This window comes from Salmo trutta, chromosome 4 (genome assembly GCF_901001165.1).
Source record: "Salmo trutta chromosome 4, fSalTru1.1, whole genome shotgun sequence".
Lineage (NCBI taxonomy): Eukaryota > Metazoa > Chordata > Actinopteri > Salmoniformes > Salmonidae > Salmo > Salmo trutta.
In genome coordinates, this window is record NC_042960.1 from 8,418,295 (window position 1) to 8,431,178 (window position 12,884).

Sequence of the window (12,884 nt, forward strand, 5' to 3'; positions counted from 1 at the left end):
GCTTGTTGGCGCATGCAAGCAGTGTGGGTGCAATTAATTTAATAACATGGATTTCTAAATTTATTTTGCGACGCTCACGCACGCAACGTGTCTGGTCAGCATGTTACTGCCTCACATGCTGCCCAGACCGCTCGCACGCATGTTGAATTTTGTCCCCCCACACCAGATGTGATCAGGACACGCAGATTGAAATATCGAAACGAACTCTGAACCAACTATATTAACATTGGGACCGGTCGATAAGCAAACATTTATGGCAATTTAGCTAGCTTGCTGTTGCTAGCTAATTTGTCCTGGGATATAAACATTTGGTTATTTTACCTGAAATGCACAAGGTCCTCTAATCATCTGAAAATTAATCCACAGATAAAAGGGTCAACAGACTTTGTTTCTAGTAATCGCTTCTTCTTTGTACTTTATATGGCTGTTGGCAACCAACTTTAAGATGCGTTACCACCATCAACTGGCCTGGAGTGTGGACCTCAGTTCATCTTTCAATCACCCAAATGGGTATATGCTCCTAAAAACCAATGATGAGATGGGAGAGGCGGGACTTGCAGCGCATCAAGCCTCACAAATAGAACCAAGTTCTATTTTAGCACCTGGCTACGCAGACGCTCGTGAGCAGTGTGGGTGCAATGATTGAATAACATGCATGTGTACATTTATTTTGCAACGCGAGCTTTGGTCAGCCTCTCAGTCTGCCCCGTTCTCGCTCTGTCAGACACACTCAGCATCTGTTTGCTCCACTTCTTTCACCCTCCCTGCAGATTTTGAGGTAATTTAAGAAAATCACTGATACTGTAGTCACTCTTGCTGAGCTTGGACTTCAGGAAACGGAGGCTGCCTTACTGCTTGGTAGGGCAACTGCTTGGTATCCGACCGCAAGGCACTACAGAGAGTAATGCGCACTGCCCAGTACACCACTAGGGCCTCTATACCAGGCGGTGTCAGAGGAAGGCCCTAAATATTGTCAGACTCCAACCCCCTAAGTCATAGACTGTTCTCTCTGCTACCGCACGGCAAGCAGTACCGATGCACCAAGTCTGGAACCAACAGGACTAAACAGCTTCTACCCCAAGCCATAAGACTGCTAAGTAGTTAGTCCGGGTCACTATTTGGTTAATTATAAACTCAACATGTAAAGTGGTGTTCCCATGTTTCATGAGCTGAAATAAAAGATCCCCAGAAAATTAACATATGCACAAAAAACGTATTTCTCTAAAATTGTGTGTACAAATTAGTTTACATCCCTGTGTTAGTGAGCATTTCTCCTTTGCCAAGATAATCCATCCACCTGACAAGTGTGGCATATCAAGAAGCTGATTAAACAGCATTATCATTACACAGGTGCACCTTGTGCTGGGGACAAAAGGCCATTCTAAAATGTGCAGTTTTGTCACAACACAATGCCACAAAAGTTGAGGGATCATGCCATTGGCATGCTCACTGCAGTAATGTCTACCAGAGCTGTTGCCAGTGTCATGACGTTGCCCTCTTTGGGTACAGCGAGCACAGTTGACCCCCTCCCCCTGCACCTCTTCACCATCTCCCTCTGTCTCCTACACCCAGGCTGCTGTGGTCAGAAGGGGTCGTAAATTCCTGAGAAAATGTCCCACCTCATGGCCACAGTATAAAGAGACAGTGTTGCACAGTATAGAGAACAAAGGATTCTTCCACCTCACAGAATAGGAGAACCGAACGACAATTATATTCTGGAGAAGGTATAAAAGATCGGTGAAGAATCCAGCTACGAACTGGTCCGTTTGGTACAATTTTGTGAAACTCATGAGAGACAATACGGCCATATTACCATAATGTTTATATACTAGCCTCAGCAATGAGACTTACATCTAAATGGTTGTATAAAATGAATGAATAAGGATAGAACTGTTTGTGATATTGTGTAATATGATTTTGGACTGTTTAATGAAGGAAACTCCAATTCCCTTTGGAGTCTTAACTAAGTCATCGGTACACCCCCAGGGACACAGACAGGACCTGGCGTCATGTGACAGACTTTTCTGCATTCAGTATATAAACCCCCACCCAGGGTTTCTTTCTTTCTTTAGACCAGGCCTCCACTCCATTACGAGTTGGCTAATAGGTTTGACCATGCATCCCTCTACTGAACTTTAACCATACCACGTGGTTAAACTATTAGACTATCGATACAGAATAAGAACAAGTCTTTGATATTAATTACTAGTCTGCAGCTAGGAATTCGGTATCATTGAACGCGACAACCGCCGGAAACATCCATCCTATAACGACATTAATGAATGTCGCTTTGAAAGATCCATTCTAACAGAGACAGAGAGAACGCGAGGACAAATCTCTCCAACAGAACTTTTCAACAAAGATCCCGACGACACACTGAGCGTAAATATATATATATTGATTGCAATTGTTCCCGAATTTGTGAGCGTTCATTGTGCAAAGGATTAGCATTTCAATTGTTAATATTTATCAACTCTGTAGTGTCTTCTCCGCTGCCCCCCCCCCCACCCCCTCTTTTGTTTAAACAAGCCGCCATGCTGGTTTAGCCCACTAGGGCACATCCCTCTACCATTTCTTTGTAACGATACCTACTGTTTGTATGCCTTTCTGTGAATTATTTAGTTTAGTAAATAAATGATTTTAAGACAATTGATGCATGGATGACTCATAGTGAAGACTGAGTTCGTGCAGATAACCAACAATTTACGTTTGGAATGAGACTGGCGTGAGGTAAACTAACATATCATTAATCAGAGGACTCATGGATCAGATATTATAACATCTGAAAGTTATATTAGGAAAATTCTAACTTTGTAATCTGAATATTTTCCTTGGTGCCCCGACCTTCTAGTTAATTACAGTTACACGATTAATCAGTTTAATCGCGTAATAATAATTACAGAGTTATTTGATAAACATGTCTTCAAGTTAATGATGCCAAAGACACGACACCAGAGAATGTAATGTTAATTTCTCTACCATAAGCCGCCTCACGACCGCAGACCACGTGTAACCACGCCAGCCCAGGACCTCCACATCCGCCTGCGGGATCGTCTGAGATTAGCAGGGTCTTGACCTGACTGCAGTTTGGCATCGTAACCAACTTCAGTGTGCAAATGCTCACTTTCGATGGCCACTGGCACGTTGGAGAAGTGTGTTTTTCACAGATGAATCCTGTTTTCAACTGTACCGGGCAGATGGCAGACAGCATGTGCTGTATGGCGTTGTGTGGGCGAGCAGTTTTCTGATGTCAAAGTTGTGAACAGAGTGCCCCATGGTGGCAGTGGGCATTCCACAGGCCACAATCAACAGCCTGATCAACTCTATGCAAAGGAGATGTCGCTCTGCATAAGGCAAATGGCGGTCACACCAGATACTGCCTGGTTTTCTGATCTACACCCCTACATTTTAAGGTATCTGTGACCAACGCATGCATATCTGTATTCCTAGTCATGTGAAATCCATAGATTAGGGCCGAATCAATTTATTTAAATTGACTGATTTCCTTATACAGTATGAACTGTAACTCAGTAAAATCTTTGAAATTGTTGCATGTTGCGTTTGTTTTTGTTCAGTGTGTCTGCATTGACCCTTTTTGCACTGTTTATTATCTATCCTGTTGTCTTGTCACTTTATTGCTAGTTATGTGTATATCTACCTCAATTACCTCGTACCCCTGCACATCGACTCGGTACTGGTACCCCGTGTATATAGCCAAGTTACTCATTGTATCTATTTTTACGTGCTTTATTTTTCTATTATTTCTCTTTTCTTTCTCTCTGGATTGTTGGGAAGCATTTAGAAGAATATGATGAATACAATGTGATTTGATCTGGTGTATTTGGATAACAATCTCAATTCCTTTGAATCTGAATATTAGCCTATCTTGGTGGGAACAGTTTTTCCACAATGCGATTTAGGCAACAACAAAAAATGAAAGCGATAAGAACCAATGCAGGGTGAAAAGAACAGATGAAGAAATAAATGTAAAGCAAAGTGTAGAATGTTGGGAGAGAGAAAAAGAGGTAGCTGAGAGAGAAAGGGGGCCACAGAAGCCGCCATGTGCGCCGGGTGCAGCCGTGAAATGGGACTGATCCAATAGATTCTGTTTATCTGGCACGACTACACAGTGAAAGCTATTGGAAATCTGGGGGAGATTTGGAAGTGGGCTGTGGATTTTTCAAGAGAGAGCGAGGGAGAGAAAGAAAATGAGCAAAAGTAATACTGTCTGGTCGGGTTCTGTTGCTGCAGTCTGGCATCCGGGAGTATTTTCAGATCAGCTTTTAATGAGGTTAATGGTGATTCTGTCTACAAGGGTGGCTGGTGGAGGGGAGGGGGGGGGTTATAATATTATGAATGTCTCTTTATTCACGTTCTTTCTCTTCTCTCAGTTTTTGTCTCTGCTGTTTTCCATCTCCATCCCTCTTTCATTATCTATTGAGTTCTTAAATCTGTATGAGCTAAAATCAATTAGTTCATATTAGCAAAACAAACATGCATTTGGATAACATGCTAAATTCTCTCCCTCTGTCTCTCTCTCAACTCATTTTCTTCTCTTCCTGGCACATCTTAATTAGTCATCTGGCTCTCTATCCCTCCCATCCTCCTACTCCAATTTTCCCAGTCCTGGATCTATATATACAGATCGGATAAGCTAGAGGCCCGGGCTGTGTGCATTCCCTCTGGTTTTCCTCTTTCAGACAATCTCATTGGGGTCTTCTGACGCATGCGCGCACGCACACACACACATGCACACACTAGATGTTACTTACCAACTGCAAATCAAAAAATGACATTATTTGTTAACGGTTTTATTGGAATCTCTTGATAGTTTTGCAAACACAGTTATGGCAAATATCTGCTTCAAGATATACAGTTTGTAGTAGGAACTAGTTGTTTTTATTCACGCTGAAGGATATTCATGTACTGTGGATAGTTGCTGACAAATATTGTACAACACATTGGATTAAAAATGTGTTTTGGGATAAAAACAAACCAGGCGCTATTAATAAGAAATGCTGCTCTGAGCTCGGACGTGGCTTTGGGGATATGGCTTAGTCTCAATATACTGGGTTAATGTTTGTTAAAAGAAATTTGAATGCTGTGGCTCCATTACAACTGTAACCGTCAAATAATCGATAAAGTAGGACAGAAATCGATGGTAAACTACATAGTGAGCTCAAAGTATTAGGACAGTGACACGTTGTTTTGGCTCTGTATTCCAGCACTTTGGATTTGATATGATACAATGACTGGAGGTTAAAGAGCAGACTGTCAGCTTTAATTTGAGGGTATTGTCATCCTTATCGGGTGAACCGTTTCGAAATTACAGCACTTTTTGTACATAGCCCCCCCCATTTTAGGGGACCAAACGTAATAGGACAAATTCACTTGTGTAATAAAGTAGTCTAAAGTTCAGTATTTGGTCCCATATTCCTGGCATAATGATACTTTAACCTCTCATAGTCATTGCATCATTTCAAATCCAAAGTGCAACTGTGTCACTGTCCCAATCATTTTGGAATTTACTGTACATCCATGTCCTTTCACAGAGATAAATGAATGCTGTAAAGGTTGAGTAATAAGCGTTTTTGTTTAGAATATATTGGAATTGAAAGTCCTCTTTTGTTCTATATGCATACTGTAAATGAGATGGTGGTTGGAAATCCCTTTGTACAAATGCATAGTGTTGTACTGTAGTACGATGAGCAGATAACCACTAACTTATTTCTGAGCAAGGCAGTAAGCCATATACAGTAGAACTTCCATTGGGAGCACTGCAAAACTAGAGACCAAGCCAAATAAACCTGTAAACAGTCATGATGCATCCATTTCTCAATGATACAAATTGTTATTTCTAGAAATCCCAGGGTAGCACGGTTTGGGTTCTATATTATCACCAGTATTGGAGTCAAATTCATTTAGGTGTCGGCTTTCAGTCAATCCAAGAGTTATACCCCAATGAGCCTTTTCCTCCAATTCAAATGGTATGTCCAGATTATTTCCTAAATGGATTGGAAGTGTAGTAAAATGAATCCCAAGTGTGGTGACCACATCAACCTGTCTTTCACAATGTATCTGAGTTGGAACCTTAATAGCTGAACAAACTGAAGAGGCAAAAGTATTTTCAACCTACAGTATTTCAGCTTTTAATATCGCCAAGGGGTTTGGGAGATAATCATGTCAACAGCAAGAACTCATTGATCCATAGTTTGGTACTGTCTCTACTCTCTGTAACAAAGAAATGACATACGTTTGCCTAGTTTTTTTTTTAAGTCACATTGACATAAAATGCAAAATAAAAGTACAAAACAATGCCAAATCAGATAAACAGTTAACATTATTTGTAAAGGAAGAAGAAGAAAAGACGACGTTCTTTCTCTAACATTCAGGTAGTAAAGTGTCTGTCACAATGTTTGGTACTTTCATAACACACTCTAACCCGTTGGCTTTTTTGTAGCCTGGTCCCAGATCTGTTTGTGCTGTCTTGCCAACTCCTGCCAATCGTTATCATGTTTGGCATCACAATGACTGGCAAGAGTTGACAATACTGCACAAACAGATCTGGGAGCGGACTAGCATTTTTGTGTGAACCTTGTGCCATTTCTTTCTATGACCCAAAACGACAACATAAAGTGGGAGCCGCATGAACTGCAGATATTCCAACAAGATGTAAGTTAAAGGAATAATCCACTCAAAAACTATATTTAATTTCTTTCATTAGTCCCCTGTTGATACAGTCTCAATGTTTTGCATGTCCGCAGTCAAGTTTTCAAGATATAAGTTTTTCAATAAGCGAAGTGTAACTTTGGTGCTTTCAAGAAAGTCGGAGCTCTAGAAATATGCCAGAGTTTCCGACCTGGAATTCCGAGTTGAAAGACGGTTCAAAACTCTCCCCCCCCCCCCCCCCCCACCCCCCCACGACAGCATTTGCTTCTTGAAATCCTACGTCTTAAACTTGACTGATTTTTTTTTTTTTTTTTTTTTTTTAAGATTAACAGTGGACTAATGAAACCAATACCAAAATAGTTTTTGAAAGGATTATTCCTTTAAAATAGAAATGTTTTTTACGCTACTCAAACATAATGACTTTCTGTATTATTTACAATATATACTGTAAAATGTTAAATCAGGTGAGATAAAAAGGCACAATTTTCCCTTCTTAAATACAATGTAAACATCTCATCAAAAGAAGCATGCATAAACATTTCACTTTACAAAAAAAGTAATGTTTTTTTATTTTTAGACAAAGTACTTAAATATTGTTTCCAGCAAAATATAATTCTTTCAAAAATACTTTTCCCATTCGTCCTATGAACCTTTTTTGACACTATTTTTTAAAAATAAAAAGGAGAGGGTAAAGAGGAGCAAAACAAGAAAAAAAAGAATAGCAGTTCTTTACAGCGTGTCTTTAGGGTCCTTCAGTTCACAACTTTAACACAGCAATGTACAAAAGGGACATGGAGGGAGAGACTGCAAAATGAGACCGTTTAAGCATCGGGACTGGCTTTTTCTTTCATCGTGATCCTCCTGCCATTGTCTGTTCTATACGTCCAACTCTGGACAGCTTCCTACAAAGTAAAACCTATAGTGAAACACCAACACCACCTTAAAGGGGAGTTCACATTTTGAAGTGAACTATCCCTTTAAACTATAGGCCTTATTCATGCAGGGTCTCCCCGTATATATTCACATTTAGTTATTATCAACCAAACACACAACGTTCTAGCTGGGTTAATGCCTCAATTGTCACATCTCTTCTGTACAGATCTAATTCAGGCAATTAGGATATTCCGCATAATCCTATAGAACATAGGAACAAAACTAACAATGCCCTTGAAAAAAGCAGATCAACTTTGCTCGTGCTTGCCAGGAAAAAAACAAAACAACCACACACACACACACTCACTCACTCACAAACGAGGTGAAACGATGGAACCAAACGCCCCCTCTGTTTTTCCTCTCAAACGACTCTCTCTCACGCTATTCAGTAGCATCATAGTGTTCCACAATGGTTAAGCAGTCAGTCAATCTGGTGTGAAACTAGTAAGAATCAGACCTGGGTTCAAGTACTATTTGAAATTGTTTCAAATTCTTTAGCTGTATTTAATTGAGCATGACTTTTGCAATGGAACCAATTGAAATGTCCCAAAAAATGCAAACCCCACCCACCTGACAGTCCCGGCAGACTAAAGCAAACGCTCTAAGTAGTTTGAAAGGTTTCGAATCATGTTTGAACCCAGGTCTGATAAGAATGGTCCAGATGACTGGCCATACATCTAGAGTTGGCCCAAAGGCAAGATGGACAACACAAAATCAGGACAGGTGGCCAATGCAATGAGTCAATCATTTATCAGCAGTATCAACATGTACTTCCAAAACTGTTTCTGTACAACAGTGGGGGAAATGTGACTGTAACCTAAGCAAGTGCCATTACATTTACTGTATGTATTTGCCGCTTGCCAGGTCAATTTGAATACATTATGCATTTACTGAAAGCACTGTGACTGTAGAGTAATGGCATTTTCCAACGTCCAGTTCCAATATCAACATCATACAGTATGTTTTGAAGGTTGTTATTGTATCTAATCAGGGTTGGGGAGTTACATGTAATCTGATTACAAAAAAAATGCAACTGTAATCAGTTACTTTACCAGCACAAATGCTATCTGATTATGGATGCCGACTTTTAAAAACAGATGATTACTTCTTGGATTACTTTTAAATTCAGAATGGATGTTTGTGAAAAATACTACGACACCTTTCTGTTTTCTCTATGAGAAAGGCGCAAGTTTAAGTTTGTTCCACCTGAGCGGGTCTGATCACAAGTCGGAGACCACTGATGACACACACAATGCGTTTGATGGATTATTTTTGTCGTCTTCTAATGTCTCATAAGGGGAAAGTAATCCAAAAGTACCTGAAAGTAATCAGATTGCGTTACTGAGTTTGGGTAATACCAAAATACATTACTGATTAACATTTTGGACAGGTAGCTAGTAACTGTAACAGATTACATTTAGAAAGTAACCTACCCAACCCTGTATCTAATGCTGATAATTGTACATGTGTTATTTCATCTTTGCGTTTACAAAAAGAAGCACCTTAGGTGTAAAATGTCTGGTTTATGAAACCGAAAACCTTTGCAACAACACTTACAAAATGCTTTGTTATTATTTCTGGAAAGGGTAGATAAGTGTCGGTTGACTTCACAAAGGGTGCTGGTTTGGATGCACTGTAAGTATGTAGAAATAGACCAAGAAATGGGTGCGCTGAGGTTTTCACTATACTGTATCTCAGGGGTTCTCAAAGTGGGCTCAACATCTCAAAATATATATCATTTATTTTTATTATTACTAACAACAGATTAAACAAATCTGGGCCAAGGGATCTGTGGAATAATACAATATTATTAATCTACTGTACAATTGATGTTCTTAACCCTGGGAAATGGGCCTGGGAGGCTCACAGGGATATTGGTATCCACAGTACTCAACCAATTATCAATATTCCACATTTATTATTCTTGTATTCCCCAAAAATGTGTTTTTATATGCACTGTAATTCAAGCTTTAAACAGCTAAGTTCTCTCTGCCTCATGGCAAAATGTGTAGAATTTTAGGATATTAGCTTTAAAGCTACAACAAATCTGCCCCATGACAAAATGTGTCGAATTGCAGGAAATTAGCTTGAAAACGGCAACGTTTTCTCTCCGATGCCAAGGGCCTTTTTAAAATGGTCTTTCCCAGGGCCCAAGACTTGGTTCGTCCAGCCATGCACTACCAAAGTCCTAGTAAAAATCATTTTATGCTATTTTTAGTCATTAGTTGTGTTCTGATTTATAAATGGGTTCCTGATGAATTTGCTATGAAAAGAGGTCACAGCCCCAAAAAGTTTTGAGAACCCCTGGATAACTAACTGGGTGTACCGTCGTCAAACGCATTACGATGTGAGGGAAAGTCATAATTGTGAATCCATCAGGTTTTTCCATACTCCCACACCTATTTTGGATGGAATTAATCTATTGACAAAGGTTGCGTTGTTAATCATCTACATATCAGAAAGCCTTCACGTATGACATGGCAGATTCACTTTTAATTGTTACTCAACTTTTTTCACACGGGATCACACAAAACACCATACTTTGAAAATTCTTCATTTTGAAGTTTTTGCATATTAATAAGAGTTACTTTTTTGATCGTTATACAACGTTAAAACAATTTAAATTATGTGGGCATTTGGGTGTTGTAATGCACACCACTGCAGAACAAAAGTGGAATTGGTTAGCTTTTTATGCAACTATTCAGTTTATTGTTAAGCTTGTATAGCCCTTGGAGTATGTTCAAATAGACCTTGATCCTCTCACAGAAACCCTACATTTAGTCTTTGTCATGAAAAAAGTATATGTTGCCATGTAACCTAATGACAATACACTGCATAGCAACATCTAAGCATTGTTTTCCATTTTGTCAGGGTAGTTGTACTAGTATCCATGAATCAATGCAAAAGCAAAGTTATGACATTTTTCAGGATGGTAAGATGGTGTGTGTTACTGTCTACCTGTGTGCGTGCTGCATTACTGTACACGTGTCTGTGAACGTATGGACTGTAGCGCAACCAAAAAAATGTATGGCTTCGTATCCATAGAAAAACATTGTCATCATCATCTTTGGGGGGGGGGGGCGCTAAGGGTCGGGATGCTTCTTTGTCACATTTTGAAAAGTCCTCAGTGCGTTTTCCTTGGCTCTGAGATGTCACTCACTCAGCGTCACCTCTAACCGGCGGACGGAGACTGCAGTGTAGGGGACTCAACTTCCTACTTCCTCCACCTCACTTCCTGCCCCTCAAGTGTCACTTCCTGTCCCATTTGAGAAAGGGGAGGGGGCAGCAGATCGACTGGCTGGCATAGTAGTTAGGCCACTCCTGAGGCCAGGGTCCTTCCTTGGGCCTTCCTCCTCTCCCACTCCTCCCCCTCTCGTTGTTTCATTCTCTCTCGCCTCTCTTCCTCCCAAGGACTCAGTACAGTCACTTCTTGTGGAAGTAGAGGGTGTGTGTGTTGCCCGACTCCACCTTTGGTATCTGGTCACTGATTATCTCCACCAGCATCTCTGGAAACTCCACCTTCAGAGCCTGAGACTCACGGAAAGTGTAGAAACAGAAGTCTAGCAGGTTCCCCACCAGCTACAGGACAGAAAGAGAGAGGGAGGGATCAATCAATAACATGTTATTTGTCACATATAGACTAACAGTGAAATGGGTCCTTCCCAACAATGCAGGGAGATGAATGTAGAAAAAAGAACACAAGGAATAAATACACATTGAGAGGGGTAGAGAGGGAAGGGGGTGAGGGAGAGCGGGAAGGAGAGAGTTGTAGTTTGATAGAATCCAGCTGTGTTTGCATAGGGTTTTCATTGGCTTATCATGAAGTGTGAATAATACACAGTACAATCAAAGCCTCATTCTTGGAAGTTGGGGTCAACTTTGTGCCCTGGGAAACCTTGAATTGGCATTCCCCTTTTCTGACGGTGTGTTCGGTAACTTTTCCGTACGTTAGAGTGATGCCACCTACCATAGTCAGATCCTTAGGTTAACTTTGTCATGGCATTGATATGACTAATTGTTTATCGGTTAGGGGTCATGAGTCTGACATACCACTAGGGGGTGCTACTGATTCTCAATAGACTATACTTGCTCTTCTACATAGGGCATTGTTTCCCAAACTAGGGTTGCATGATTTGAAAATGGGGTCACGAGGGAAACTCTGGGTAAAAATAAATATAATAATTGCTTGGTTCATAGAACCAGGGTTATGTCAGTAACCTCCGGTAGCTGCTAGATGCGGTTGTAATAAACAAAGCGGTTTCTGTTTTCTTCCTACAAATGCGTCTCTCTTTTGAGTGACAAAATATTAGGACCCCATCACTGAAGGATAAGACTCTCAGGAACACGTATGTGTCTACAATGCCCATAAACAGTGCAGGACTCATTAGAACAGAGTGGACAAGACCAGGCACTAAATCAGACTGGGGGGGGGAAGAACAGCAATGAAGATGTATGATCTTGTGTAGAAAATAACACGATTATTGCCTGATGATCTAATGAACTTCCCAATACCTTTCTGATGCATGTCAATCACTTAATCCTACTTCCTTCAAAAGTATGGTTTGACAGACTGATTTTAGACTGTCATAGCCCCAATATCAGGGACTTTTCCTAGCATTTGCGAGATGTGAGTATTTTTCCTAACGCTTCTAGCTCCTAATGTTTCACCACATGCTAAGTTGTCCTTGCATAACCCCTACAGTCAGTGCGTTCAGTGCATTTGGTTAGGGGCACAGTTGTATTGACCCACCAGGCCACCACTCTGAGCCTGGACATTGATTCCTCCATGTTCCATTCATTCACCAATACAGGGCGATCTCTGCCTATTCCAAAACAAACACTCTTTAGGGCTAGTCATTGGAATGCAATATGTTATTTCAGAGATACTACCTTACATTGTTAAACTCCAATCAGTGATGGGGACCTGCTATTTGAACTTGCTCTGTGTATGCATAGCATAGAAAAGGCTTGTTGATGGGACTTGGCATTGTGATGTGGCGCTGGGTACAGTGCCTGACGTTATGGATACAGTTATACAGTGATGTGGGTCCAGTGCTTACATCATGCATGGCGTCCAGTAGCTTGGTGAGCTGGAAGAAGCGTTGCCACGTCTGTCCAGAGTTGTTGGTGGCCTTGCCCACAGACCTCCTCAGCTCCTTGATGTAGTTCACTCTCATCTCCTCAAACGCTGGCTGGTTCTTCAGACCCTCTTTGGGAACTGAGAGGAGAGAGGAAGACAAAAGATAAGTATTAATGGGAGGTGTAAACAACTAGCCTACATA

General features: G+C 40.7%; 1 protein-coding gene across 3 annotated transcripts in view; it reads right to left on the reverse strand.

Moving 5' to 3' along the window:
• Window positions 1–7,207: 7,207 nt before the first annotated feature.
• The window catches only part of nr3c2 (nuclear receptor subfamily 3, group C, member 2), a 104,762-nt gene continuing 99,085 nt past the window's right edge, over window positions 7,208–12,884 (reverse strand). For all 3 annotated transcript variants that reach the window (XM_029749732.1, XM_029749733.1, XM_029749731.1), the window contains exons 8-9: window positions 12,663–12,820; window positions 7,208–11,181 (exon numbers count right to left, since the gene is read on the reverse strand). In XM_029749732.1, the coding sequence (XP_029605592.1) occupies window positions 11,026–11,181; window positions 12,663–12,820 (314 nt within the window). In that variant the 3' untranslated portion in view covers window positions 7,208–11,025. The remainder of the gene's footprint in view (window positions 11,182–12,662; window positions 12,821–12,884) is intronic.